The 27,234-nt window shown below is 39.5% G+C and overlaps 2 protein-coding genes and 1 non-coding gene across 3 annotated transcripts; all 3 read right to left on the bottom strand.

Annotated features, from left to right (window-relative positions):
- Positions 1 to 4,620: 4,620 nt before the first annotated feature.
- On the bottom strand, positions 4,621 to 10,372 carry eif4a1a (eukaryotic translation initiation factor 4A1A). Its single transcript, NM_001200659.1, is given in 11 exon segments — positions 4,621 to 5,074; positions 5,177 to 5,256; positions 5,423 to 5,512; positions 5,765 to 5,902; positions 6,197 to 6,340; positions 6,660 to 6,769; positions 7,069 to 7,237; positions 8,146 to 8,285; positions 8,665 to 8,797; positions 9,126 to 9,174; positions 10,349 to 10,372. Coding segments are annotated over 11 exon segments (1,221 nt in total). The 5' UTR covers position 10,372; the 3' UTR covers positions 4,621 to 4,929.
- On the bottom strand, positions 6,887 to 7,028 carry LOC124628397 (small nucleolar RNA SNORD10). The gene has a single exon (XR_006982893.1). It is a non-coding gene; the product is annotated as a small nucleolar RNA SNORD10 (small nucleolar RNA).
- A 1,161-nt stretch (positions 10,373 to 11,533) lies between the features above and the next one.
- Positions 11,534 to 23,876, bottom strand: senp3b (SUMO specific peptidase 3b). The gene is made up of 11 exons (XM_017471940.3): positions 23,716 to 23,876; positions 19,434 to 20,168; positions 19,181 to 19,330; positions 17,636 to 17,747; positions 17,273 to 17,420; positions 17,123 to 17,170; positions 15,800 to 15,877; positions 12,626 to 12,763; positions 12,387 to 12,470; positions 12,027 to 12,077; positions 11,534 to 11,820 (listed from the first exon to the last, which is right to left on the bottom strand). The coding sequence occupies exons 2-11, from the start codon at positions 20,128 to 20,130 to the stop codon at positions 11,710 to 11,712; spliced, it is 1,617 nt and encodes a 538-aa protein (XP_017327429.1). The 5' UTR covers positions 20,131 to 20,168; positions 23,716 to 23,876; the 3' UTR covers positions 11,534 to 11,709.
- Positions 23,877 to 27,234: the final 3,358 nt, after the last annotated feature.

Below are 27,234 nucleotides of genomic sequence, written 5' to 3'. Positions count from 1 at the left end.
ACACACGTGCACATATACATAGTGAATAAGGCAGTATATCCTTATGTGTGCATACACATGCAGCACCCCCAGCTGGCTGTGACCATTCTGGTATTCTCTAAAGCCCATGTTTTAGGAGTTGAAAAGTGTAAGTCTTAAACAAGTTGGGACAAAGCTGTTATTTCATGCCGTGCAAAAGAAAAGCACTGATGAGTGGGTTTTAAGCTCTTCTACCAGAGCTATCAGAATGATATCAACTGTACAAGCATAACATTAAATTGACAAACACGCTTTCCGTCAGCATTGTGACAAGCTACTTCTCATTCCTGTGCATTAAGTATATGGTATTTTAATTATTGCAGCCAATTAAACATGAAATTGACAAACTTAACAAATGAATGTCCATCCGATAACCTCAACTAAACTGAGCCTTTAAAATGTAATTAATAAGTTTCCTTTTTTTTTTTTTTTAAAGGGATATAACGATTTTGAGGAGTTGTTCCAGATCAGGTTACAAAGCAAAAGTCAAACCAGAATCTCTGAAAGAATTGTTTGAGGTGTTCTGAATGATAATCAGTTCTGAATGATAATCACAACATAATAAAGGTAAACTTAAAAAAGTAAACATAGTGTTTGGATTTCAAAGCAGAATATATGTATTTACATATGCTAGTTGGATTTCAAAGTAGAATACCCACTGGTAGTATAATGTCATGGTCTTACATTTAATGCTTGTATTGTTCTCCGCTTGATATATCGCTTTGCTTGTATTTCCTCATTTGTAAGTCACTTTGGATAAAAGCCTCTGCTAAATGAATAAATGTAAATGAATAAATGTAATGCCTACTCAGCAAGGCATGACGTCCCTTTCCCTTTGACTGTCCCAACTGACTGTCCCTCAGTGTTGGCATGAACGTCCAACCTCAATCTGGACAGCAGAATCCAGCACTATCTTCAAAAAATAGCCAAAGACCCACCTCTTTCATGAACACTTAACTGACCCCTAACTTGTCCACACTCAAAAAAAATTATATATATATTTTAAATCGGCACTTACACCTTCTCTTACACCTCTACTCTGTGTACTTTGCTCATCTAGCACTTTTAAAGATAAAAAAAAAAAAATCTTATATGGTAGCACTACTTCTATTGTTCTCTGCTTGATAAATTGTGTTGTTTGTATTGCCTCATTTGGATAAAAGTATCTGGTTAATGAACAAAGGTCAATAAATGTAAATAAATGTACATGTAAACTTGAGCTTTAATATGAAGAATTTATTTTAAATAGATTATTTAAATTAATAGTTATTTTAAATAGATAAATAGTCAAATTGATTGACAGTTTGTTGTCCTTTGCACAAAACAGTAAGAATGAGAGAGTTTTGACACAGATTCTTGTCTTGGCCGTTACTTCTCACTTTTGGTATTGTAAAGCCGTTGGGGTGGTAGTTTCAGGATCATTAAGTGTGATCACTCTGACACCTTGGTGACTCTCCTAAGTGTGTAACATCGCATCTTCTCTCACTTTAGAGGTGTGAATGGTCAGTAGCCGAGTGGATCTGCAGTCTCTTGTTGGAAGCCTTTGCTGACAGTGGCTAAATGCAGATGATGATGGGTGGACCACAGCAAAATTTACATTGGAAATATATTAGTAGAATTTGGAACAATGTTTCTCCTGCTGTGAGAGTAACATCAGGCGAGGAAAAGGTGACCTTGTGCTACAGCTACTGCTTAAGGCAGTCATGGGTCACATAATTGTCATTTTGTAAAATGTTACCACTGGTAAAAAAAAAAAAAAAAAAAAAGTTTGAATAATTCTCACCCTATGGTAGAATAAATACATAAATGAAAAGGTACCTAACTAATAAAGTCCTTTTATATAGAAAATTCCATAAATCATCTACTACTTTGATGCAAAAACTTTTTCTGTGTTGCCGTAAGGTTTCAGTTGCCGTATCTTGTCTACAAAGACTATAAATAATTTAGGTTTGTGTAGCATCTATCTGATCCCATTTTATCCATATTATCGCCTATTGTCAGCCGTAAACTTTAAAGAATTGTAATGGTAAGAAAAAGATTTTGTTATGAACTGGAAACAAATCTGAAAGGATGGAAATGAAGAGGGATGAAATGGAAATGAAGTGGGATGAAAATGAAGAGATGAGGTGCATGATGCATCAGGGAAGCCAGAATTAAGAAGGAAGGATGAGGAGAAGATAAAGAAGCAAACAGGAGCTCAGAGGGGAAGAGGGCTAGTTGGAAAGAACGCAGTTTGTCCCCGAGTCCTCCCTGACAGGCCAGCTGAATGGGGCTTCTGTTCTCCCTCTTCTCATGTAAATCGGCCCTTCAGTCTTGCAGCCATCCGTCACTGCACAGAAGGAGCCTGGCAGGCCCTTTACGAGCCTCCCACTCGCATAATCCCCCCTGCCACAATTGCGCCCCCAGCAGGGGGGTGAGCTGTGGTGGGGGAGTGAGGGATGGGGGGTGAGACCGTGGGGGTTGCCATCCAGACACGGTGAAAGTGTTGGAAGGGCCACCTACACTGAGGACGCATAATCAAAACAACATCCAACCTAGGGGGAAGGGGTTTCGGGGGGCTCTTTGGGTTTCACTGGAGGCCAGCAATGGTAAGAGCAGAGCAATGCAGCTATAGAAAGCCTAGGACAGGGGAACAGTGTGGAATGAATGAAATGGAGGAAAATGAGACAGGAGTACATGATGCGGGAATTAGCATAGAGTTTCTTTGATGGAACGATGAATGAGACTATGTCTTTGTGAGCAGCACATGTGTGACAGAGGATGGTGGTGGTGGGGGTGACAATTTGGCTGAAGTGATCAGAAGTTGTTAGCATGGAATTAAAATGACATACACGCAACACCACAAAGCATTGGCATGCAGGGAGAGGAATAACACTCTTTTACAGAGCCAGGCGATGTGCTGGACCGAGGTGCCTTGCTTAATACACTGTCCATTTAACCTTTTCTCACCACAACCTTTAACTGCTTGTCTGCCCCCCGGTGGAGTGTTCTAACATGGTTTTGAGAAACTTGACAATATTGGATGTTCCTGACTAACATTTATATTAGAAAGTATTTTGAACATAGGCCACAAATGTACTATATTAAAGATTCTGAAAAAGAATTTGTTTTGATGTATCATTAGGTGAGGTAATTGACAATAGCAAAAACACTCATTTAACACACCTGATTCAGCACATCAGTCACTTTTAAAATAGACTTTATTTTTAACAGAGAAAATCCACAAACTAATTATGAAGGCCTTCACACTGAGCCGAGTTTGGTTCGTCAGAAAAGCGAAAGCACAAATCGTTACTGTCAAGACTCTTGACCTCAACACCTTCTGTTTGACACTCCTTCATTACTTTACCCTGTCTATAATCTACACGACAGCATTCACTTCTATAATTAGACTAAATATGTTGCACAACTAATCAATGTAAAACAGCATTCCTCCTGCATGACCTCACACCAGCATGCTCTTAGGTCACACCAGTTAATTTCACCTTTGCAACTGTCACTGAAGGTCACGTGACCAGCCAACATGGACAATAAAGTTGATTCAAGGGTCCAAATGAATTGTTTATATTTTAACAAATAAAATACAAACGATTAGGACAGAAAGCACCACATACTATATTTCCTTAATATATTTAAATTATTTATACCTCACAGAATCAGTGTTTGTGCTTAAGCCTGCATGGATCGGAGTTTTGGACCTACATTAAAAAGTCTACCATTCTTTTTGTACTGAACTTTATTACACTAACAGACCATTCCCTGGCATGGTGCCTCAAAGGACTCCCAAGAAAACATGTTTGACTTGTTAAAAAGAAATACCTTTATTTAAGAAAATTAAAATAAATACTATACAGAATCCAATGTAGAAAAAGATTAATACACGGCTTCTGTCTGAAAAAGGTTATCACATTTTAATAAATTCATTTAAAAAACAAAAACAGCACTGAGCAATGTAAACTGCACAGCCAAAAACCTCCATTCCCACTCCACAAGACAGGCTTTTTAAACCAGGAAAAAAGTAACGTTAGAATCTCTACATAATCATTTGTAGTTTGGTCCTTTAAAAAGACCCCTCCAATCTCTTTTGGTGAGGTAGGTTACTGGAGCAACACTCCTCAAACAGGACTTGACACAGATTCTATACAATACACTATGTGGTGATAATGTCCCAACACCAAGCCATGTGTGGCATGGGTCAAATGAGAAATGTCTATTTAGAAGAAAATGCTACCGTAAAATGGCACTATACAAGTTAAAGATGTAAAAATCATGTCCGGTGATACAACGCTTATTGATTTCGGCAATTCCTAGCAGAAGTGATGGCAGTGTTTTTGTTCAAGCACTGCCCAAAAAAAAAAAAAAAAAAAAAAAAAAAAAAAAAAAAAAAAAAAACCACAAAAAGGCTCACACTGCACCCTGAAAGCACAGAAAAGTTAATACTTTAAATGCAAGACAAGTCTATACCCAAATACCTGGCTGAGCAAGATGAGTTTCACCCTCATCACTTTATATCTTCAGCCATATTTTTTTCTCCATAAACTATTAGAGCAGCCACAATTTATGGCAAAATGGAAAGTCAAATAAACAGGTCCACTTCAACCATTTGGTGCTCAGCTCTTTAGTCATAGATACAAATATACAGAACAATAAAATAGGTGGATGGAACAGGTCATAGGGATAGCGTCACTGCACAAGGCTCACTCCAAATTAACGAATCATCTTTAAATGCTAAAAAGAACACAAGTCTTTTCAAAGACACCCATGATGAAGATTTTATAATGTCTTGCTGTGAACAGTGATAATCATTGGGGCAGGGTGGTGGATTTAGAGGGGGAAACGAGCATGTACAAGTCCAGACAAATAGGAGACAAAAGAAATTAAGTGGGGGAAGAAAGGAGTGGAAAGATGTTTTCAGATCAAGTCGGCCACATTCATGGGCATCTCCTCCACAGTTGTGTTGTAGAAGGTCTCAATGTCCCGGAGCGTGCGCTTGTCATCCTCAGTCACCATGTTGATAGCGACACCCTTTCTGCCGAAACGGCCACCACGTCCAATCCTAAACAGAGTAACCATAGTTAGAATTCCTAAAAATCACAATCTGTTACCTCAACATATAAAAACAAAGAAAACATGGAGGAGAGGTGTGGTCAGGACACACCTGTGGATATAATTCTCCCTGTTTGTGGGCAAATCATAGTTGATGACCAGGGAAACCTGCTGCACATCAATTCCTCGAGCCTGGTGGGGGGGAAAAAAAAAAAAAAAAAAAAAAAAAAAAAAAAAAACAGGGAGTATTAAATGTGTACATGGAGGCCAACTAAATTTATTCAACTACACAAAGCATGGCATTTTATATCCATGACACTGAACCTAAATGAACATTGTCATTAAGGGACAAACCTACCAGCAGGTCAGTGGTGATGAGGACACGACTGGAGCCAGAGCGGAACTCCTTCATGATTAAATCTCTCTCCTTCTGGTCCATGTCTCCATGCTAGAAAATCAATAGAAATAGTCAGCTCATTTTTAAGCAAACTCACAATTTCACTCGATCCCAAGAGAAAAAGTGTGCCCATAGCATGAAACAGTCTTCACCTCACGGTACTGAGTAGACTGGGATGAATATGGACTGCATTTTTTATTCCCTTAACAGATATAGGACTAAGTGCCACAGATAGACACTGCCTTGCCCAATTATTAAGGGTGCACACATCACCTCTACCCAGAGCTCAGATAGTTCACTTACCAAAGCAGAGACTGTAAAATCTCTAGCATGCATCTTCTCAGTCAGCCAATCCACCTTCCGGCGTGTGTTAATGAAGATAACAGCTTGAGTGATGGTCAATGTCTCATACAGGTCACATAGTGTGTCCAGCTTCCACTCCTATGACAGGAGTAAAAGGAGCCAGTTACACACCAATAACAATTTAAGTGACAAGTCAGTAAAGCCATAAAGGGCTTAAAATGCAAAACAACCCTAGAATATCTATGGCAACAGCAGTCAGTTGACCTAAATTAAACCAAGTCTACCACTTGAGTACTGACAGGATGTGACCACCAGATGGCACTTTTCAGCCTTACATTCATGCTAAAAAAAAACAAATTGCCTTCTTAACTCGAGATGAAGCTGGGACTACACAAAATCATACGCAGAAATGAATGGGAGAAGCTCCTTTACCTCCCTCTCCACGTTAATGTAGAACTGACGAATACCCTCCAGGGTCAGCTCCTCTTTCTTGACCAAGATCCTTACAGGGTCTCTCATGAACTTGGTGGTGACCTCCAGCACCTCCTGGGGCATGGTGGCTGACAACAGGATCACCTGTAGGAAGACAAACATGTATTACCGCAACTGAATCAGCTTTACAGCTGCGTTTCATATTTGAAAATATCATTAAAAATGCAGCAAATGCAAGTGAACAATGGAATGTCAACTGCTTTATAGTCGTGATTAAGGACAAGGAGACCCAGTCACTGTGGAGAGCAGCAGGAATACTCTACCAAAGAACTTTGTTCCCTCCACAGCAAAGATGGCTGGGGGGAGAGGGATCTTTGGCTAACACCACATACTGTCAAACAATCATGGAAAACAGACCATTTGATAAGTTATACACTGAAATGTCAGTACATGTGATTTTCACCTGAATGTCAGTAGATAGCTTCTGGAAAATCTCGTAAATTTGGTCCTTGAATCCTCGGCTCAACATCTCATCAGCTTCATCCAATGCAAACATCTTTATGTATTTGGGTGCTGATGAAGGGAAATGGCCATGTTCAGTGTTTCAGTACAATCAACACAACTTCAAACTGGACATACTGCAACATTCAAGTCCTCACAATACTCATGTTACACTAAAAGAGGGGCAATGCTGTGGTCAGGTCAGTGAGGTCAGATCATGCCTCCAGAGAGCTGTGAACCCTGTACACACCGCAACAGAACGCTGAGACGTGGCAGAGGAGCACAGGAGACTCCGGAGTCAGTTGACACGCATGGGGATCATCATTACAGCACTTAAGCCCTTCCATATGGATGGAAGTGTTGCTACTTACAGAGATAGCGCCGGTTAAGCATGTCAAAGACACGTCCAGGGGTTCCAACCACTATGTGGGGCACATCAGCCTGGAGCTTCTGCACCTCGTTACGGACGTTGGTGCCACCAATGCAGGCATGGCAGGTAGCACCCATGTAGTCTCCAAGGGCAAGAACCACCTTTTGGATCTAAAGTTGGGTAGAGAAATCAGACTGGTTAAACATGTTTTCCAGAAACCACATGGATCAAGTTTAATCCCTGTATTTGAGCAATACAATCAGTTGCTTTAGATAAATGTCACAGCCTGGATCCAAAGACAAGTGATCAAGGGCTGAGGTAACATGTTAATGAGTAAAATGTGCCCACTGCATGAAACAGTCTTTAACTCATGGTACAGAGTAGACTGGGATGAATATGGGTTGCCTGCTTTTCCCCCATACCAAATATAGGAAGGTGCCACTGAGACACTACCTTGCCAACTGATAAGGGGACCTAGATTTCTACAGTCTCCAAGTGCTTGCTACTTCCACAGTCCAACAGAAGATTAACTATTACATTACAGTTCTCACCTGGTTTCTCAAGCAGGATTGAGCCTGGCCAGTACATAAATGGGAGACAACCTGGGGAAAACTAGGTTTGCTGCTAGAAGTGGTATTAGTGAGGCCAGCAGGGGGCTCTCATCCTGTGGTCTGTGGGGGGCCTAATGCCTCAGTACAGTGTCACTATACTGTAAAAACAGCACCGCCTTTCGGACAAGACATTAAACCGAAGTCCTGACTCTGTGGTCATTAAAAATCCCAGGACACGTCTCAAAAAAAAAAGAAGGGGTATAACCCCGGTGTCCTGCCAAAATTCCCCACTGGAGCTTCTCCATCAGGGCCCCCTAATAAACCCCATCTCTGAATTGGCTACATCACCGTCTCCTCTCCACTAATAACTGGTGTGTGGTGGACATCATGGCACACTTCAGCTGCTGTCACAGCTGTCTAGTGGTGGTTTTTCAGCATTTTTACCATGTAAAAGCACTCTGAGTGTCTAGAATGTAAGGAACTACATTCGTGCAACTGAAACCGCACTACCATGGACCAAGTCTTACCTGTTGAGCAAGCTCTCTGGTCGGGGCCAGGACCATGGCTTGAGTGCCCTTCAGCTCAATATCAATCTGTTGCAGGATAGAGATAGCAAACGTGGCTGTCTTCCCTGTGCCAGACTGAGCCTGAGCGATGACATCATACCCTACACAAATATGTTTGAATGAAACATTTCGGCAAACAAGGGTTAGAAAAACAAAACAGTGTTTCTGTTCTGTGTCCATAGCATGAAACAGTCTTCACCTCAAGGTACTGAGTAGACTGGGATGAACATGGACTGCATTTTTTGTTCCCTTAGCAGATATAGAACTAAGTGCCACAGATAGACACTGCCTTGCCCAATTGTTAAGGGTGGATGCATCACCTCTACCCAGAGCTCAGATAATTCACTTACCAAAGCAGAGACAAAAAACTCTAGCATGCATCTTCTCAGTCAGCCAATTCACAGTAAGAATTTGCTCTTCCCTTAGCAGATATAGAACCATGTGCCAATAAAAATAAAGTCAGTCTTTACAAATACATACCCTTGATACAAGGGAGAATTGCCCTCTGCTGAATGGCAGAAGGTTTCTCAAAACCATAGGCATATATTCCCCTGAGAAGATTCTCACGCAGGTTCATGTCATCAAAGCTGTCGACAATCTCCTTCCAGTTACCCTAACAAAACAAGGCAGGGAAAGAAAAAACAAAAACACAGTTTAACCACCATAGCATCAAGCTGAAATTGTGTCAAACACTTGTGATCCATAAAGACCTCAAAGTGTTAACAATTCATAAGTGTAGCAGGGATCTCACTACTATGATCAGAAACCAGATCTCCTTATGGATGTCAAATTAAAACAGAGCTGCAACTGCACAACGGATTGAGACATTTTACAACCAGTGTTCATTTGCATTATCCGTGCTTCCAATCACAGACATTGAATTGAATACACAAAATAAATGTGCGTTAGACTCTGCTAATTTGGAAGAGATTTTAACTCACCTCAATGACTCCATCTGGCTCCATGCCCTCGGGGCCATTGTCTCTAGGTCTGAACAAAAAAGAAAAAAAAGAAGGAGTGGAAAACAAATTAATCTATGCATTTCCAAACAATTCCGACTTCATGCTACATTCAATATAACTCGTTCAACAGTCAGATGACCACGAGAGGAACCTAAATTCCGAAGGGTTATGAACATGAAATGGAGGGAAGTTACCCCTGGACACGTCGCAGGACTCTCTGTAGAAGGCCTCGATCACAACCCCAGATTTTCCTGTTGTTTTTTTATTATTATTATTATTGGACTCGCCGTGTAAGCACCACTAGAAAAGCATTAACATTTGATAAAACGTGTCTTATTCAGTCATTTGTCAAACGAACCCAGGCGTACAAACGGAATAAAGTCAGCTAATCTACCTAGCAACTAGCTAAAACCCGAAGCCAATGTGATCAGACTCGGCTATATAACAGGCTATTAATAAATTGATGAAAACGAAGATCAACCAGAAGTACTACGGATTTAACAGTAATTCGTGAGTAGCTTTAAGTGAAGTGAGTAGCAGTGTGTGAGCGACTGAGGCGGGTTGAGGCGAGGCTCTGGCCTGCTCGCGCACTCACACTTCTCTTTTGTCTAACCGGTAGGCCATGTGCGCGAGACTCATTTCCGCGATATATATTTAATCCTGATTAAGATGAACCAGCTTGATACAGAAATCACACAATAAGGCGTCAGTAAACGTAATATCGATCCCCCACCTTACCAAATGCTGAAAGACGGCGATTGAGATTAGGGCTCGACAGGCAGGGCCAGGAGGCGGCCATGTGGATAAGGCCGAGCCGGTAGCTAGCGGAGCTGTTAGCATTCGGCTACAAGCCCGGCACGTTTTTGTTATTTTTTGAAAAGTCATAATGGAAAATGGTGTATATATATACACACACAGAGAACTGTTCGGCAGAAGATTTTTAAAAACCGTGCTAAATCCAACAAAATGAGCGCTGTTATCTCAAACCGCGGCCTTCTTCCATTTATACATGTTAACTAATTACCGTTACCGGGCCACGCCGCCACAGAACGCTCATTTTAGTTCAGATTCACACACGGCGAAAATTGTAAAATCGCTGCGGTTGCTTCCCGTGTGTACATATTAATAAACTAAAACTAACGCGCCGATTATTACAAACGTAAAACCAACTAAAACGTTTGCTGAAGTAAGCGCTTACTCACCTATGTTCATGTTCAGCCGACATTATCACAAAGAAAGGCAGAAGGGCGGAAAAGTGCTAAATACGTGGGCTGTGAAGCAGAGTGAAGAATTGTAATTGGAGCAGACGACTATCAATCAGAACGGAGGCGGGCCAAAGTGACTGCTGAATGGCTAAATTCTATCCTGCAGAGCAAAGAAATCCCGCCCACCTCACAGTTCACGTCGAGCAGCGTGACATCACCGGAAATGTTGACTCAATAATTTCCGACAATTTTGGAATTGAGTAAAAATTACAACACAACTAGGTATTGATGCAAACTATAATATTGCTGAACTAGGTAGGTAGATAGATAAATCATAGAACAGAAGAATCATAGAAGCAGTGAATAGAATCATAGACAGAAGATCGAATCATAGAATCATAGAATCATAGAATATAGAATCATCTTCAGTAATCGCTTTATGGTCAGGCAATTGTACTATTTTGTATTGTCAGAGCTTAATACTAAGTACTGTTCAAGAAATGTGATCTTACTCTTAAAATGATGTATACAATTTACAACCCTCTGTATTATTGGAAGTGTTAAAATAGCAAACCACTATATTAAATATAATATGATGTTTCCAGTGGACACAACACACCATACATAAAATGATGCTTGTCACAGTGGTATGAACACTTCACCCAAAAATACAGGAGGATATAGACATAATTGACTGTGCCTTTTCACTAGTTAAAATGTCTCGATTTAATCTAATTGTGTCCACAAGTGGTCCAAATCAAGTCACAAAGTGAAAGGAACAATAGCTTAATCAGAAAGCTGTAACCAAACTGCATATTTTCCACACACTTCCATACACACAAAACTGACAGAATGATAATATACAATATATTCAATAATGATCAGATCAGACCCACCCATCATTTTACACAGAACATGATTTATTGACAATAAAAGGAACATTATACTTGCACATCTGAGTAACATAACACACTTCTCAACAATTAATAAAAAGTCTCATTAGACCTTTACAGATTGTGAGAAAAATCATTCTACTCCACTGATGAAGCTTTTTTCAAGAGTCCAAAAAGGCTGTTGCCAAGATGTCAAATCTCAAAAGGTGGCCATTAGAAAAAAGCCTGGCCTCTGACAACCACAAGAACAAAATAACACTGATACAAAACAAAACTATTTTTTTTTAAAAAAAAAAAAAAAAAGAAAGAAAGAAAAAAAAGAAAAGAAAGAAAGAAAAAAAGAAGAAAAAAGTGGGTTTGATAATGTGATATCCTGTTTTATAGTCTCTCTCTGCCTTTTGGGAACATGAAGGTTTCCAGCTGTTTCTTCCCCCCACCTCTTGCTGCATAACCCCTAAACAGTTATCACAGTGAGAGCTTGCAGTGACAGAGTTCTTTGTACATGAGTCTTCTCAGTTTAGGCATATCCTGCTGACTGAAGCTGAAGGGCTGCCCTAATGACAGACACTTACAGTACTAGATTGGAAAAAAGGAAAGTAAAAGTGAACAAAGTGGAACACAATATGGTGTTATTAATTCTCCTGTAACATAGATTTAATTTTTATTCCTGCATGTTGTTTTGGCACAATCCTAAAACAAAGGATGCCTCTCTGGAATGACATGAAGTGCTATACAAAACCACACAAGACATGAAAGCAGCATAGATAGTTTTCTTAACTTACCTGAAGGACAAAAGCCCCACAGTCGCTGTCATTATTCTGCCTTCCTACATTCTATGATACAAATACAGCATCAATAAAGTAACAGTTTGTAAAATGGGACTATGAAATACAGCTCAATTGTCTATAAACCAGTACTACCAGCACAAATTCCTATGTGATTCCATACATAACATGGACTTTACTCCAATATAACATGTATGTAAACTTCTTTAGACAAAATACACACACAAGACTTTATGTAATTACCAGAGTTTTGTACACAGGAAAACACACAAGAGCACGCGTGCACACACATTTGCCAGAGTTTTGTACATAGAAGTTTATGGTCAATTGTCCTAAAAGACTACAACTATGACTCACCATTTTGAAAAAGCCTCTCCACCCAGTGAGAAAATCTCTCTGTTGTTTTATAATAGCTTCTGCCTGGAGGTATTTAAAAATATGCTAGTAGGGGAAAAGAGAAAGAAGTGGATTTGAAAATACAAACAGTATGCATGTTAAATGCAAATTTATATTAAATAATTGAGGTTGTGAGAAAATGAATGCTATCAAGAAGAAAAAAAAAAAAGAAAAAAAAGAAGAAGAAGACAAGTCCGGACCTTGGGACACCGTCGATTAAGGGTTCGCTGGGAGTCAAAGTAAGTGATGTAACGCTGTTTGATGTCCACTGATACAAGTGACCAATGCACTTCCAGGTGAATGGGAATCAACAGGAGATCCTTGCTGAAGATGTCAACCTAAAACAAAGAATACAATGAAGACTTATACATACACTTTAGGGCGGAGTAGAAAATCTACAACCCCTGGCAAATTAAGACATCACCAAACTTAGATGATGCACACCCGGATTTTTTACTTCGTAGCAATCAAATCACAGATGACACACAACATTTTTTTTGTTTAACAGCTGAACATTCTGGCTTCATCAAACATACCTCAAACAAATTAAATTAAATTGTTCTAATTAATGGCATTTTTTTCCATATCAAGTAGAGAAAAAAAATTCTGGAATCATCAACATAAAAAATATTTGTTGCTCCTCCTCGGGCGTTTATGACTTCCTGAATTCTTTGAGGTCTGAACTTGACTAATGAAAAACCATATCCTCCATCAAGCTGATTCCAGCTCTCTCGAATAGAGGTTGACAGATCAGGTTTGCAGGATGGAGCCTTGTCATGGAGCAATTTTTAAAATTTCAACAATAAATTTTCAATGGGATTGAGATTCGGACTGTTTGCTTGCCATGTCATTGAGTTGATGTGTTTTTCTTGAAGAAAAGCTTTAACACCCTTTGCTCTGTGACAAGATGTATTATCATCCTGAAAATATGACTTCATCTCCAAACCTATTTTCTATCGATGTAATGAGAAAAGTGTCCAAAATTTCAGTGTACACTTGTGCATTGACTGTGGAGGTCTCCGCTGGTCCTTTACTAGACATACAACCCCATATCATAAATGGGTGGGGAAATTAGATTTTTATTCAAGCAGTCATCTTTATATGTTTCATTAGAACAGCACCAGACAAAAGTTCCAGCATCATTTCCTTGGCCAATACAGATTCGTGATTCATCACTGAATATCACTTTCATCCAATCATCCTCACTGCATGATTGCTTCTCTTTAGCCCACAGTAACCTTGTTTTCTACTGTTTAGGTCTTAGTGCTGGTTTTGGTTTTTCTGTACGTAAAATCCCATTTCATTCAGCCGATTTCTTTCAGTTCCGTCACAAACATTGACTCCTGTTTCCGCCCATTAGTTTTTTCTATTGTAATTTTCTATTTTCAAGTCATATTGATTTGAGTTTCCTACCCTGACATTTTCCATCTTACTTGGTCCACTTGTATGTTTTCCTTTTATAACATTCTCATTTTGTTTATGCTTGCACCAATGAGAACAGCCAACATCTCCGTGTTGGATTTTTTTGTTGGGGCCATGTTTCCTTTCAAAAGGTCCAAGGTACAGACTAATTAGCATTTTTAGACTTGTGCTGGTATTTGATTTAGAAATGCAAATTACAAGGTGATTCCATAATTTTTTCCTCAACATTGAGTGATTCCATAATTTTGTCCAGTACTTGATCTGTAGTGAGTAAGTGAGTAGTATAGATTTTAATGCCATGTCAGCATCTGAGGCTATCTTCATGGGGGAAAAAAAAATCTGAATTACAAAAAATACAAGAGTTGCATAAACACAATAAAACAAAAACTAAACAAAAAGAAAAACACAGCAGGTAAGATTATATAAGATGTTTTACATTTACATATGATAAAAATTTTCAAACCTTTTCTGGTACAATCTTACTAAACAAGTCCTTAAGTGAGCATAATACATAAAATGTTGTCTAGCTGCATTAAAAGCAGGACAGTCCAATAAAATAGGTTTATTGGAAAGGGGGGTCTTGCAGAACATGCATAATGTTGGGTCTCCACCTTTAAGCAGAAATGTAGGAGTCAATCTTGAATGACCTATACAACATCTAGTGAACACCACTTGATCAAATCTTGTTTTAAAAGGAGATTAAAAGTATGTTGCGGATTTTAGGATGGATTTCATGCAATTTGTTGTTTGTACACGTGTCCCATTCTTGTTGCCACTTGTTTAAGATAGAATGATTGACACTAGGTTTAAGGTCTTTGGGAGGAATTTGACATTCTTCTACTTCTAGATTAACTGCCTCCTTTGCAGCCATATCAGCTTGTTCATTTCCTGCAAATACCAAAAGGTCTGATGCTTTTAGGTTTGCTCTCATACAAATGAATGTATTGGGAATGAAAGCCTAGAATAGGCTGGGGTATTTTTGTCTGCTTTAGTTTAACAGCATATTGAAGTGATTGCTTCAATCATCTATTTTGAAGTGATGGTTCATTGGCTTCAATGTACTTTTGTACTGGTGAGGTTCTAAATGCTCCCAAGGCAAGCCGTTATCTCTGATGATGCACTGTGTCAAGCATCTGTTTATATGACTTTCTGCCAGAATCATAAACTATGCTGCCATAGTCCAAACATGATCGGATCAATACTCTATAAAGGCACAAAAGAACGGTGTACTCTGCCCCTCATTTAGTTTTGGCCAACAATTTAATTATATTCATAGCTTTAAAACACTTGTTTCTTAAAAGTTTTCAAATGTGGAATAAAAGTCATTTTGTTATCAAAGAGAAGGCCTATGAACTTGGTTTCCTTAATGACTTTGATGGGGTCTCTATTAATGAAAAGTTCTGGATCATGACGAAGGGATCGCTGGAGACAAAAGTGTGTACAGACTGTTTTTGTTTTAGAAAATCTGAAACCATTTTAAATTGAGCACTATTTAATTCTGGAAAAAATATGCAATTAATTAAAACAATTTAATTTAACTTGTTTGAGGTGTGTTTCAGGAAGCCAGAATGTTCAGCTATTAAACAAAAATTGATCTGTGTCATATCTGTGATTTGTATATTTGCTACAAAGTAAAAAAACACAGGTGAGCATCCTCCAAGTGTGGTGATTCCATAATTTTTGTCAGGGGTTATACACACGATTACTACATGGGTACTGAATGAATGGCTTCACATGACTGACTGTCCATCTCAGCATATGACCTTGGGATCACTCAAATGAATTCTAATACAACAATACACCCAAGCAATGGACTGATTCCAAGTCTAATTCTAAAAGCATCATTATTACCTCCCCTCAACTCCTAAATCGGTTGGTTTTTAAACATTCATGAGAATATTCCACATGACTGCTAAATTGCAACTGAGATTAGAGGGGGAAAAAAATCTTACATTTTTTGTCCACCGTTTAACTCCTTCATAACCTTTAGTTCGCAGCTTATCATAAAAGAAGCTGTTGAAGAAATGGACCTAAAATGAATTGAAAAAGAGTAAAGTTTCAAATTTAGACATAACAAAAAGCGACATGGGCATGCTCTAAACTTTTTGTAGACAAAGACCCTTTTAACTGAAGAAAAACAAACAAACAAAAAAACAAACCACAAATGACAGACCCCCTCAATACAGATTTATATGACAAACTAACTATTCAAAAGACTTAATCACATACTTAATAGTGCTGCATTGTCTTTACAATGTGGGAAGTGCCAAGGACCTGATTTCCCATCAGAGTTTTATAAGAAATTCTGCCACAAGTTGGCACCTCTTTTAATGAATATGTTTAATCAATCTTAATTCTGGCCATCTTCCCCAAACTTTCACTCAGGAGGAGGATAAGGGGAGGGGGGGGGAAAGACAGATCAGTTGGACTGAACCTATTATCGTCCAATTAGTTTGTTGAATGTTGTTTTTAAATGATCAAACTTATTGATGTTGCCCCTGAAAATGTTCCCCCATCTATTATCATCAGACTAAACATGCTTTAGTCATTCAATGCCGTTTATAACTATTCCAGTTCAAACTCTCAAGAAGCTTTAATTAAAACTCTGTGGAGAAAGCCTTTGACAGAGTGGAGTGGAACTACCTCTTTTACCACTCAGAGAGGTTTGGTTTTGGGAAGAATTTTGTCTCCTGGTTCAGATTGCTTTACTGTGCTCTACAGGCCTCAATTACAACAAACAATATTCAAGCTGAGTATTTCCTCCTTTACTGCTCTAGTTCAAAAAACGGGGTTGCCATAAAAACTCCCTATTATATTTTACTGCAATAGACCTCCTGGCTGTTACTCTTCATTCCAACCCTTACATCATGGTTAAAAACATAGATTTGGAGTAGAAATTAAGGCCTCTATTTATGTGGGCAACCTTTTCTATATATCTATAACCTGGCCATTTCTCTTCCTGTCACCCTGTCCACTCTTCAATCTTTTGGCCAAATATCTGGTTAAATTAAATAAAATAAAGGTAAACTATTTTGTGGATTTATTGTAACCAGAGAGAATTTTTTTTCTTAACTTTCTAATTGAAGAACCAATTTTTCTGAATTGTGTGTGTAGATTCCAGTTGACATTATTTAGAAGCATAATAGCTTTCGTAATAGGGTTGCGGTTTCCACCCCTGTAACAATATTAGAAAATCACAGACCCCCTGGTCCCTGGATCCCACTTTTAGAAGAATTGCGCTAACTTGCTGGAAAAGTAATTTTATTATTCATCACCTTGTCAGGCACTGAATCCATTACAAGGTCCCCATACATGTTCATAACCTGGAAAAAAAATTAGTTTTGAAGTTACAGATAAGGTGGGGGATTATACAAGTGTCCAAAAAGTAGATTTTACTAAATAACTGTAGTTGAAATTTACTATACTTGGTCATTGAGCCAGTTTTGTCCATATAGAGTGCTGAGATCATCCATTGTGAGAACATGGCGCTTGTAGTTAACACTGAACCCTCGCACCATGCTCGTACCTGGGGACCTCTGGTAGGACTGGATTATCTGGTGCACCTCTGCTTTCCTAAGACGAATAAATCACATGTGCAAAAATGGCTTGTACTGAAATACAACAGCTATGTGTACTTAAATTCACTGAGTAAATGTAACTCCATGCCAAACAACTTTCTTTCTTCCATTAATGCATGTGTACCAATTGTGTTTCCATGAATGCATTTGTGTACTAATTCTGTTTCCATTAATGCATTTCTGTACTAATTCATGTTTGTATATCTATACCTGTAAGCTTGAGAGAAGCTCTCACTGAAGATCTCCTGCAGTTGCTCCACAATATCATCAGTATGTATAGGGATCAGACTGCCATATTTATGGAGAGACTCATCCAAAATGCCTAGGAGATAAAGAAGATATTTATGAATTTACTTGATGACATGGCCTTGAAGCCAGTTTAATCTCTTTGTTAGACATATAAAATACAACTGCATACAAAAGTCAAGACAAAAGCATCTCTTCTGTCTAATCAGAACTCATCATGATGCTACGCAGAGGGCTTTTGTGCAGTCCTAATTTAAAACACAATTTCATGCATTAAAAAGTCTGCTCCACATGTAAATGGTTATTGGTTCTTGCATTCAGAGGTACAACTATCAATATAGAAATAAGTGAATATCTCAGAGTCTGGTCTAGAACTTAGTGGGTTTGAAATTTCTGATTGTTCTCTTCACTGCAAAAGAGATGGTAGCTCTTAAAGCCCCTGTCAACTCATTTTCATAATTAACTTATTATTGTTATATAAATTCTGTGGTGAATTAACAATGGTTTGCTAAAGAAAGAACAACATTGGATTTTTTAAATTAATTTAATTAATTCTCTGCCTTTTTGGTCAGGCTCATTCAAGCTGGATGGTAGAAGTGGCATCAAAGCAATTAATCAGATTTAGCCACTTGCTTAGATCAGCTCTCGTTTTTCCCCAACTACAGAAACTATAATGACTTCATTCCTGCTCACTGTATCCTAGTTGTGCCCGAGTGTGTGCAAAACTTCATCTTGTTAGAACTTTTAGTATTTGATATACACTAAACTAGTGCAGTGGTAATAATGTGTAGTTCTACCACTGGTATTTTTAGGGGGAAAGCAATGAAAATTAGCAGAGTGGCTGTAAAAAAAATTTTTTTTTAAAAAGAAAAAAAAGAAAGAGAAAACAGTTCAATACAATGCTCATTTTAATATATTTTATTTAACAAAACACCATGCTTTGCTGATCAGTGTAAATTTTTAAATCAGTTTTTAGTTTTCACCCTATCTTCAAGAGATTGCGTGTTCGAATCCCGACAATGCCACAGCCATCCATGGCCGAGAGTCCAAGAGAATGCATTAGATTCAGTACCTACTGCTCGGCTGTTGATACAGTACGTACTGATCAGTGTAAGTGGCAAGCATGAATATAATCCGCACATACTAGTCTCGATGCCTTATGGGATAGTGCAGTATCCACAGTGTCCAGTGGCTCCATACTGCAGAATCGAGGAGAAAGCAGTAGGTCATCCAGGTATTTCTCGCCTACTGTTTTATGAATACCGAGAATTAGGATAAACTACTCATTTGGCGTACTGCTTTTCGCCTACTGTGTAGCAGGGTAGTAAGGATATTCAAACGCAGCCCATGAGTTTGAAGCATTTAGTTAGAATTAAACTGTAGTTACAGATAAAAATTTCTTGAAGGTACAATTGGTAAATGCTTATTTATTGACAGATGTTAGTATCACATTTTTAAAAACATTTGAAACCATGCTGCCTGGGGCTTTGATGAAATATAAACATTTACCTTGGACACAGGACACATGCTCTTTTGTGAGGGCCATCTCCACTCTTTGCATGGAAACTGAAGAGAAACCTTGCCTTTCATTGTTTCCAACACTGACTGCTGAGCTGGACTGGGAAATGCTATGATACCCATTCAAATCACTAAATGAAGCTTCCGAGAAGAGATAAACATGTTTTTATGAGGTATTCCTTGGATAAGAAGCATACTGATAAATGCCACTTTGATATTAGACTTGATTAGATATTAGACTTACCTGTGTCACTTTCATTTGCAGTCTGTGCTGCTGCTCTCGAGTTGGGCAACCCTGGGTCTCGCCTCTGCCTGCTTGGATAAAGATTATACTGACGCCACCGCCTTGCCCGTCTGTATCCAAGCGTGCCAACCCACTGCGCCCGTTGCCGCCATGTTTTCCAGTTCTGAGCAAGCCGGAAGCGCAGCCGCGTCGAGGCCCGGAGCCTCCTCCACCGCTTCAGCCTCTGCTGCCTGAGGCCATGAAGTCGAGCCCAGAGGGGTCTCTCAGGGTCATCCCGGGCTTCAGGTTTGTCTTGCTCCTTATTTGAAGGTGAAAAGTTCTGGTAGTAATGTGCCATTTGAGGCAACGATTTGTGTGGGTCGTGCCAGTCCCCCATATCCTCCTCCTCTTCTACTGGAGCACATTCAGAACTGATCTCTTCACCTTCGTCCAACTGGTCCTCTTCTAATTCCTCCTCCTCTTCTTCTTCATCAAATCCATCCTCTTCATCCATCTCATCAGTCTCTATGTATTCTCCAGTCCACCCCCTCTCCTTGTGGCCCACTTTGAAGTCCATAGCGCTTTGGGCATTAGGGGGAGATTCAGGACCCAAGAGGTGCCCTCCTGCCATTCCTCCACCACTGCCCTCATGGCTCACAGTCAAGGAGAGCTCCCCCTGCCAGCGGTTTGGAGCCAAGCTTGCCCCGCTGTCCCTCATGGTCCACGGGCACCCTGCTACCTGCGCCAGCTCGCCGTCTGCAACAACACATGGTCAAGGAATAGGTGGGCTGCACAATGTATAAATGGATAATAGGTGTTCGGGCAAAACTGCCGTTTGCCATATTATTTAAAGCAGAAAGCTGCAATAATGGGCTGATTGACACTAAAGTATTGATACTTTTGATCCTTTTCATTTCCTTTTGAAAATCGATCCTAACTTAAAATATTAATACAGTGTGTTTACTTTTTAAGCATTTTACACAATGTAAAATGTTGTAGAACATAGTAATCCCTGTGTGCAGATAAGGATCTATGAATTTCTAAGCCTTCCTGTCACTTCATACACACACTTAAAGTCAGGCAGGCACACAAACAAATGAGAGAGAGAGAGAGAGCGCGAGAGAGAGAATGAACACATACAGTGCCCTCCACTAGTATTGGCACCCTTGGTAAATATGAGCAAAGAAGGCTGTGAAAATTGTCTAAACTTTTGGTATTTTGTTTAAAAAATTCTCTGCTCTCATGGATATCAAAGAATTTCAAACAATACAGGTTTATCAAAAAAAATATAATTGTTAAATATAGGTGTGCAACAATTATTGGCACCCCTATGAATTCATATGAGAAAAATATATTTGAAGTATATTCCCATTGACATTTTACTTTATTTTAGTACACCTGGGTGACTAGGAACAGGAAATTGTTCAACCATGACTTCCTGTTTCACATGGGTATAAATATAAGGTAACACATAGGCTAGAATCCCTTAGTCATCCATAACAATGGGTAAGACCAAGGAATATAGCTGTGATGTGCGGCAAAACGTTGTTGAGCTTCACAAAATGGGACGTGGCTATAAGAAAATAGCACAAACTTTAAAAATGCCCATTTACACCATAATGAAGATGTTCTAGTCAACTGGAAATGTTATGAATCAACCAGGAATTGGGCGTGTGTCTATATTGTCTTAACGCACTGTGAAGAGGATGGTTCAAGTGGCCAAAAAGTCTCCAAAGATCACAGCTGGAGAGTTGCAGAAGTTAGTTGCGTCTTGGGGTCAGAAAGTCTCCAAAACTACTATCCAAAGTCACCTACATCACTAAAAGTTGTCTGGAAGGGTTTCAAGAAAAAAGCTTCTACTCTCTTTCAAAAACGAATTCAAGCATCTTCAGTTTGTCAGACACTACTGGAACTTCAAATGGGATAGGTTTCCATGGTCAGATGAAGCCAAAATAGAGCTTTTTGGCAATAAACAGAGGTGGTTTTGGCACACACAGAGAGGTAGCCATATGGAAAAGTACCTCATTCCCACGGTTAAATATGGTTAAATAGTTAAATATGGTGGTGGCTCTTCAATGTTTTGGGGCTGTTTTTCTGCCAGAGGACTTGGACATTTTGTTAGGATACATGGCATCATGGAGTCTATCAAATATCAACAGATATTAAATGAAAACTTGACTTCCTCTGCCAGAAAGCTTAAAATGGGCCATGGTTGGATCTTCCAGCAGGACAATGATCCAAATCATACATCAAAATCAAAATCACAAAAATGGTTTACTGACCACAAAATCAAGGTCCTGCCATGGCCATCACAGTGCCCTGACTTGAAACCCTTAAAACTTGTGAGGTGAACTGAAGAGGAGAGTCCACCAGCATGGACCTCAAAATTTGAAGGATCTGGAGAGATTGTGTATGGAGGAATGATCTCAGATCCCTTGCCATGTATTCTCCAACCTCATCAGGCATTATAGGAGAAGACTCAGAGCTGTTATCTTGGCAAAAAGTATTGACTAAAAGGGTGGCAATAATTGTGACACACATATTTAACAAAGTTTTTTTCTTTGGATAAACCAGTTTGTGTTTGCAATTGTTTGACATCCATGACAGCAGAGTCCATCCATCCATCCATCCATCTTCTACCACTTACTCCTGTTCAGGGTCACGGGGAAACCTGGAGTCAATCCCAGGGAGCATCGGGCACAAGGCAGGGTACACCCTGGACAGGGTGCCAGTCCATCGCAGGGCACACTCAAATACACACTGACACACCCATTCATACACTACGGACACTTTAGACATGCCAATCAACTTACCATGCATGTCTTTGGACTGGGGAGGAAACCCCCGCAGCACTGGGAGAATATGCAAACTCCGCACACACAGGGCCACGGTGGGAATCAACCCCCCAACCCTGGAGGTGTGAGGCAAACATGCTAACCACTAAGCCACCGTGCGCTTTTTTTTCTTTTTACAAATTTTTTAAACAAAGGATCAAAAGGTTAAACAATAAAGACAATTTTTCACAGCCTTCTTTGCTCATATTTACCAAGAGTGCCAATATTAGTGGAGGACACTGTAAGGGATGGTTTATTTCTGTGCGAGAGAGAACAAATATTTCAAATAGCGTTTTTGCTATCCATTTTTACCAATTACAAATGTATAAATCACACATTTTATATATACACAAGAAAACTTTTCAAAGTATATGTATTATTATCATTATCAGGATACTAGTCTTGGTATTGGATTGAGGGGGAAAGATACAGTGGTATCACCATCCCAGGCAATAAGTACAGAAGCGCTAAACCAATCACTCAGTGTCTGTGTGCTGTAAGCAGCCAGACCAATGTCACACAGTGAGATAACTCTGTGGGATGAATTATGACTGATTTTATTTAAAATTATGGCAGGCAATCTTTAAACATGTTACGTGCATTTTAAATACATTAAAAATTGTGGTGTGTATTAGTATAATTGGAATAATATATACAATATTGGCATAATATTATTCTGTCAATATCATGCAGCAATTTCTGGCTTCTAGTGTTTTTATTTTACCTTGATATGACACTGTTCTAGGAATTTCCTTATTGAAAGCAAATCAATCAGGATATATGGCAACTTATAAAAATTCTTTATTTCAGGCTTTATGCACAGATCTGGGAAATTATTTGCATTTGTTTTGAAATATATTCTGTTGTCAAAGCAGGACTCGACACAAAAAATAAACAACTTTTCTACACACACCTCCATGATGCATATTACATATTTTCCAATATTAAAGCTTATGACTTACAGTGTATTTCTTGAACTGCATTTGTAATTGACTTCGACATGTTCATATAGGGTACACATATAGCTGATAAAATAACGCTAGAACATGCCAAATAAACACTCTTACAGTTTTGGGCAGAACAAAAGACCTTCTCGCTCTGTAAAGGAGAAATAAAACAGTGTGTATCTGCGGAAGCATCTCCTGTAATCCACCCGCTTCTACTAACAGGTTAGCATTTAGCCACAGCCGAATATGTTTATAAACGTGTCGCCGTATCGTACGACTGAATTTTCTCATGAAGAAATTACTGATTTTTCGGATGATGCTATGCATGTTAAATAATCGCACTGACTCCTGCCAAGACTCGCTTTAGGATCCGCGGTACGGTTGTTGTTTTTTTTTGGTCTCTGCAATGTGATGTTAAAAAAGCGTGCATAATTAGCAGGCTAGGTAGCTAGCTGGCCTAAACATTGGTCATCACACCATATCTTTTTGCATTTTGTGCATTTATATCAAGATAACACTCACCGTCCGAGTGCAGTTTGTATGGGTTTCAGTAGATGTGTATTAACTGTGCAATTCGCTGTGTGTCTAATATTTTTCGATTTGGTGTAAGGAGAATTTCACCCTTAATCAATGAAGCCCGTCGCCTTCTTTCAACGAAGCTATGACGCGGCTGTTGCTGAGCCTTTGTTGATGACGTCAGCAGCTCTCCCAACGCGTTCCTGCGGAGGTGACGGAAAGCGAAGTGTGTGACTTTTTATTACAAATAGTGTGAATATATACCTCCGCGACCCTGAAAAGGAGTAAGCGGTTGAAGATGGTTGGATGGATGCATGAATATATACCTCTGAATCCGCATACTGATGTACTTATGTTATAAGTAGTAATGTTTTCATTTTTAAATAAACACCTGGCATACTTTTGTCCTGATGCTAGTTTCATATGTGATTGGGATTCTGTAAACACTAGATAATTGCCAGTATTTATCACAAATATCGTCATAATATATATGCGATATGGCCAAAAATTTGTGGACACCTGATCATCACACACTTTTGAACATCTCATTCCTGATTTAGGCCCCCTTTTCTGTAATAATACCCTCCACTCTTCTGGGAAGGCTTTCCACTATTTTGTGGAGCTTACCTGTAGGGATTTGTGCTCATTCAGTGAAAGATAAACATAGTGCATGAGTGGCATACCTCTAAATAAGACCCATGTGGAGCAAATGCTCCTTGTGGAATGCTATCTCACAGTAGTGTCCAGCCTGTTTATAGGCTATAGAGTGAAGATGTCCATCACCCAGTCTCTGTCAGGAGTCATCTGCCCAGCAAGGTGAGCTTACGTTCGCCCTAAGAAGTATTCAGGTAACCCAGCTCAATGTAAAGGGTTCCTGCTACAGCACTCACTGTACTTCTCCATAAATTAAGAAGTTTCAGAACAACACAAGATGGCTCAGTTAATTAACCTTCTCACGGACAAAGCACTAACCTGGGTGACTGCAGTATGAAACCAAGGTGAAGAACACACTTCATCCTACAAACGATTGATTGAATTTTTCTGCCACATCTTTGTGCTTTTGTTGTGGCAGCAACCAACACTAAATCTCTCAGTGTCCAATACATCCAGTTCCACTCTTAAAACACTGATTGACTCCAGAGCAGCAGGAAACATCATTGCCCAAACCATCAAAGAAAAACTTAAGCTCTGCCTGCAACCTCTCCAACATCCTGTTCACATCCAAGCCCTTAGTGGAGGCACCATTGGAGAAGTTTCCATTACACACAGCACTGAACCACTTAGTGGTTAGCACAATCGCCTCTCACCTCCTGGGTCGGGGGTTTTATTCACACCGTGACCCTGTGTGTGCGGAGTTTGCATATTCTCCCCGTGCTGCGGTGGTTTCCTCCGGGTACTTTGGTGTCCTCCCCCAGTCCAAAGACATGCATGGTAGGCTGATTTGCATGTCCAAAGGGTTATATCATTAACCCTGAAGGGGTTTTCATGGACCAGTGGAAAGTCACAGCGGTCAAGGAATGGCCAAGACCCTCTACTTTCAAGGATCTTCAATGCTTCCTGGGTTTCACCAATTTCTACCGGCATTTCATTTTGGGGCTTTAGCTTTTGGCTGCCATTTGGCCACCCAGCTTAACCCTTTCCAGTGTGTTCTCAGTTACTAACCTCCCTTGTTCTTGTGGGATGCCAACCCCATGGACTCATCTACAGTTGATGAGTGGTTCAGGAGGAGCAAACAAGCGTCAGACACTACTCACCAGTAGAACAGGTAGTCCAGAGCAATAAGGAGTTCCCTGACCAACACAGAACTGAAAATCCAGAATATCATCCTGGAGATTATGTCTGGCTTTCCACCTGGAACATCCGCTTCAAACAAGGCTGTAGAAAAGTCTCACATCGGTATATTGGGCTTTACAAATTTTGGCATCACATCAAGGATGTCACATACCAGCTTGAGCTGCCTAGAAACTGCAGACTCTTCCCATCATTCCACTTGTCACATCTCAAACTTGCTATCCAAGGTCCCTTGGCTGAAGGGGTTTCTCCATCAACACTACCAGACCCCCTAAAGTTCGAAGGACAGCATGCCTACTGAGACAAAGTCATTCTCAACTCTCAGCGGAGAGAAGGAAAATTTTAGTAACTGATCGACTGGGAGGACTACGGTCCCCGATAAAGGTGCTGGATCCCGGCTGACAACATCCTCAACCCACTCATGCCTGGCATCCCGAGAAACCTAAGACTCATCCCAGGGGATGACCTATAAAAAACTGCACTCCAGTTGCTCAAGCAGGGGTTTTGTCATGTCAACATCAAATTCGGCATCAAATGCATCTCCATTTATAAACATAGCCATCACAGGCTCCAGCTCCTGCGTACTGATTGCACACACCTGGACTCAGTTACCACCACACACTATTTAAGTGTGTTTTAAGATACCAATTATGTTGTTTAATATAACAATTATGATATTTGCAATACTACTGCATAGAGTATAATCACTTAAATTATCCACTATATGTTATAGGTTACATGTTTGTCTGTTTTTTAATATTGAATGTTTTACTCTTATTTTGCCATTTCGGAATTTACTGCTTGTCTTAGTCTGAGTGGATCTTATACTTGGAACCCAAAGATTCAGTTTTAGAGAGATATCCATCTTCTAGAAGTTCTAGATTGTCTAATGCTGTCAGCCATAAATATAAATATTTGTCTTGTGTAACTATATCTTCACTGATATGGAAAGTTACCACCAAACAGTTAAAGACCTTTTTTTTATTCTGTGTTCAGTTTATAAAATTACTGTTCAAAAGCATTAATCTAACCATATGTTTATGTTTATTTGGATGTCTTAAAAGGACATGTAAATATGTATAAAGTAGTTTTGAAAGGTCCTCACTTTTCTGACTCTCTTCAGAATGAAAATATTCCATATGACACTCAAAAGGGCAAATGTAAATCTATGTACAGGTGCATCTAAATTTTTTTAGAAGGTCTTGGAAAAGTTCCACAATATTCTAAATTACTGGAAAAAAATAACTTTTCCATGATATTTTAAATTATGGGGAAAAAGAAAAAATGTTCTACAATATTCAATTTTATTTTAGATGCACCTGTAAGTCTATGTAAATCAATCAGTGAACTTTGATTTGACTGAGGAGCCTGGGACAGATTTGGCTGTGAGCTAGAATTCAAATCTGTGTAAAGTTGTGCCATGTTGCAGGTTGTTCTCTGCTGTCCACAATCTGATTTGCTGTGATTTGTCCTAGACAATATTGCAAGGGGTATTAGGGAAAGAGATTTGCTATGTCTGCATGGATGCAATCTTCAACAGTGGGCACATAGAAGGTACTTAGTAGCATCCTTTTGAGCCCCAAAAGAGTCCTGGAAAGCTGTCACAAGTCTAGCACAGTTGATTTAGGAGCTCGAAAACTGCACACTATCACAAACAGGGCCTGTGTGAAAGACATAGAGGGGGGTAAAATAAGGGATAGAGGGGGTGGGGGGTGGAGTTGTGAGGAACTGTGA

The sequence above is a fragment of the Ictalurus punctatus genome, chromosome 7 (genome assembly GCF_001660625.3).
Source record: "Ictalurus punctatus breed USDA103 chromosome 7, Coco_2.0, whole genome shotgun sequence".
NCBI lineage: Eukaryota > Metazoa > Chordata > Actinopteri > Siluriformes > Ictaluridae > Ictalurus > Ictalurus punctatus.
This window is presented reverse-complemented; position numbering and strand designations above follow the sequence as displayed.

Excerpts from the sequence above, each read along its gene's own strand:
- senp3b (XM_017471940.3), bottom strand. The coding sequence starts at position 20,130 with ATGAGGGACAGCGGGGCAAGCTTGGCTCCAAACCGCTGGCAGGGGGAG. Across the intron at positions 17,748-19,180 it reads GCATGTGTCCTGTGTCCAAG|GCATTTTGGATGAGTCTCTC; the intron begins GTAAATGTTTAT and ends TTTATCTCCTAG. Across the intron at positions 15,878-17,122 it reads TGGATTCAGTGCCTGACAAG|GTCCATTTCTTCAACAGCTT; the intron begins GTGATGAATAAT and ends AATTCATTTTAG.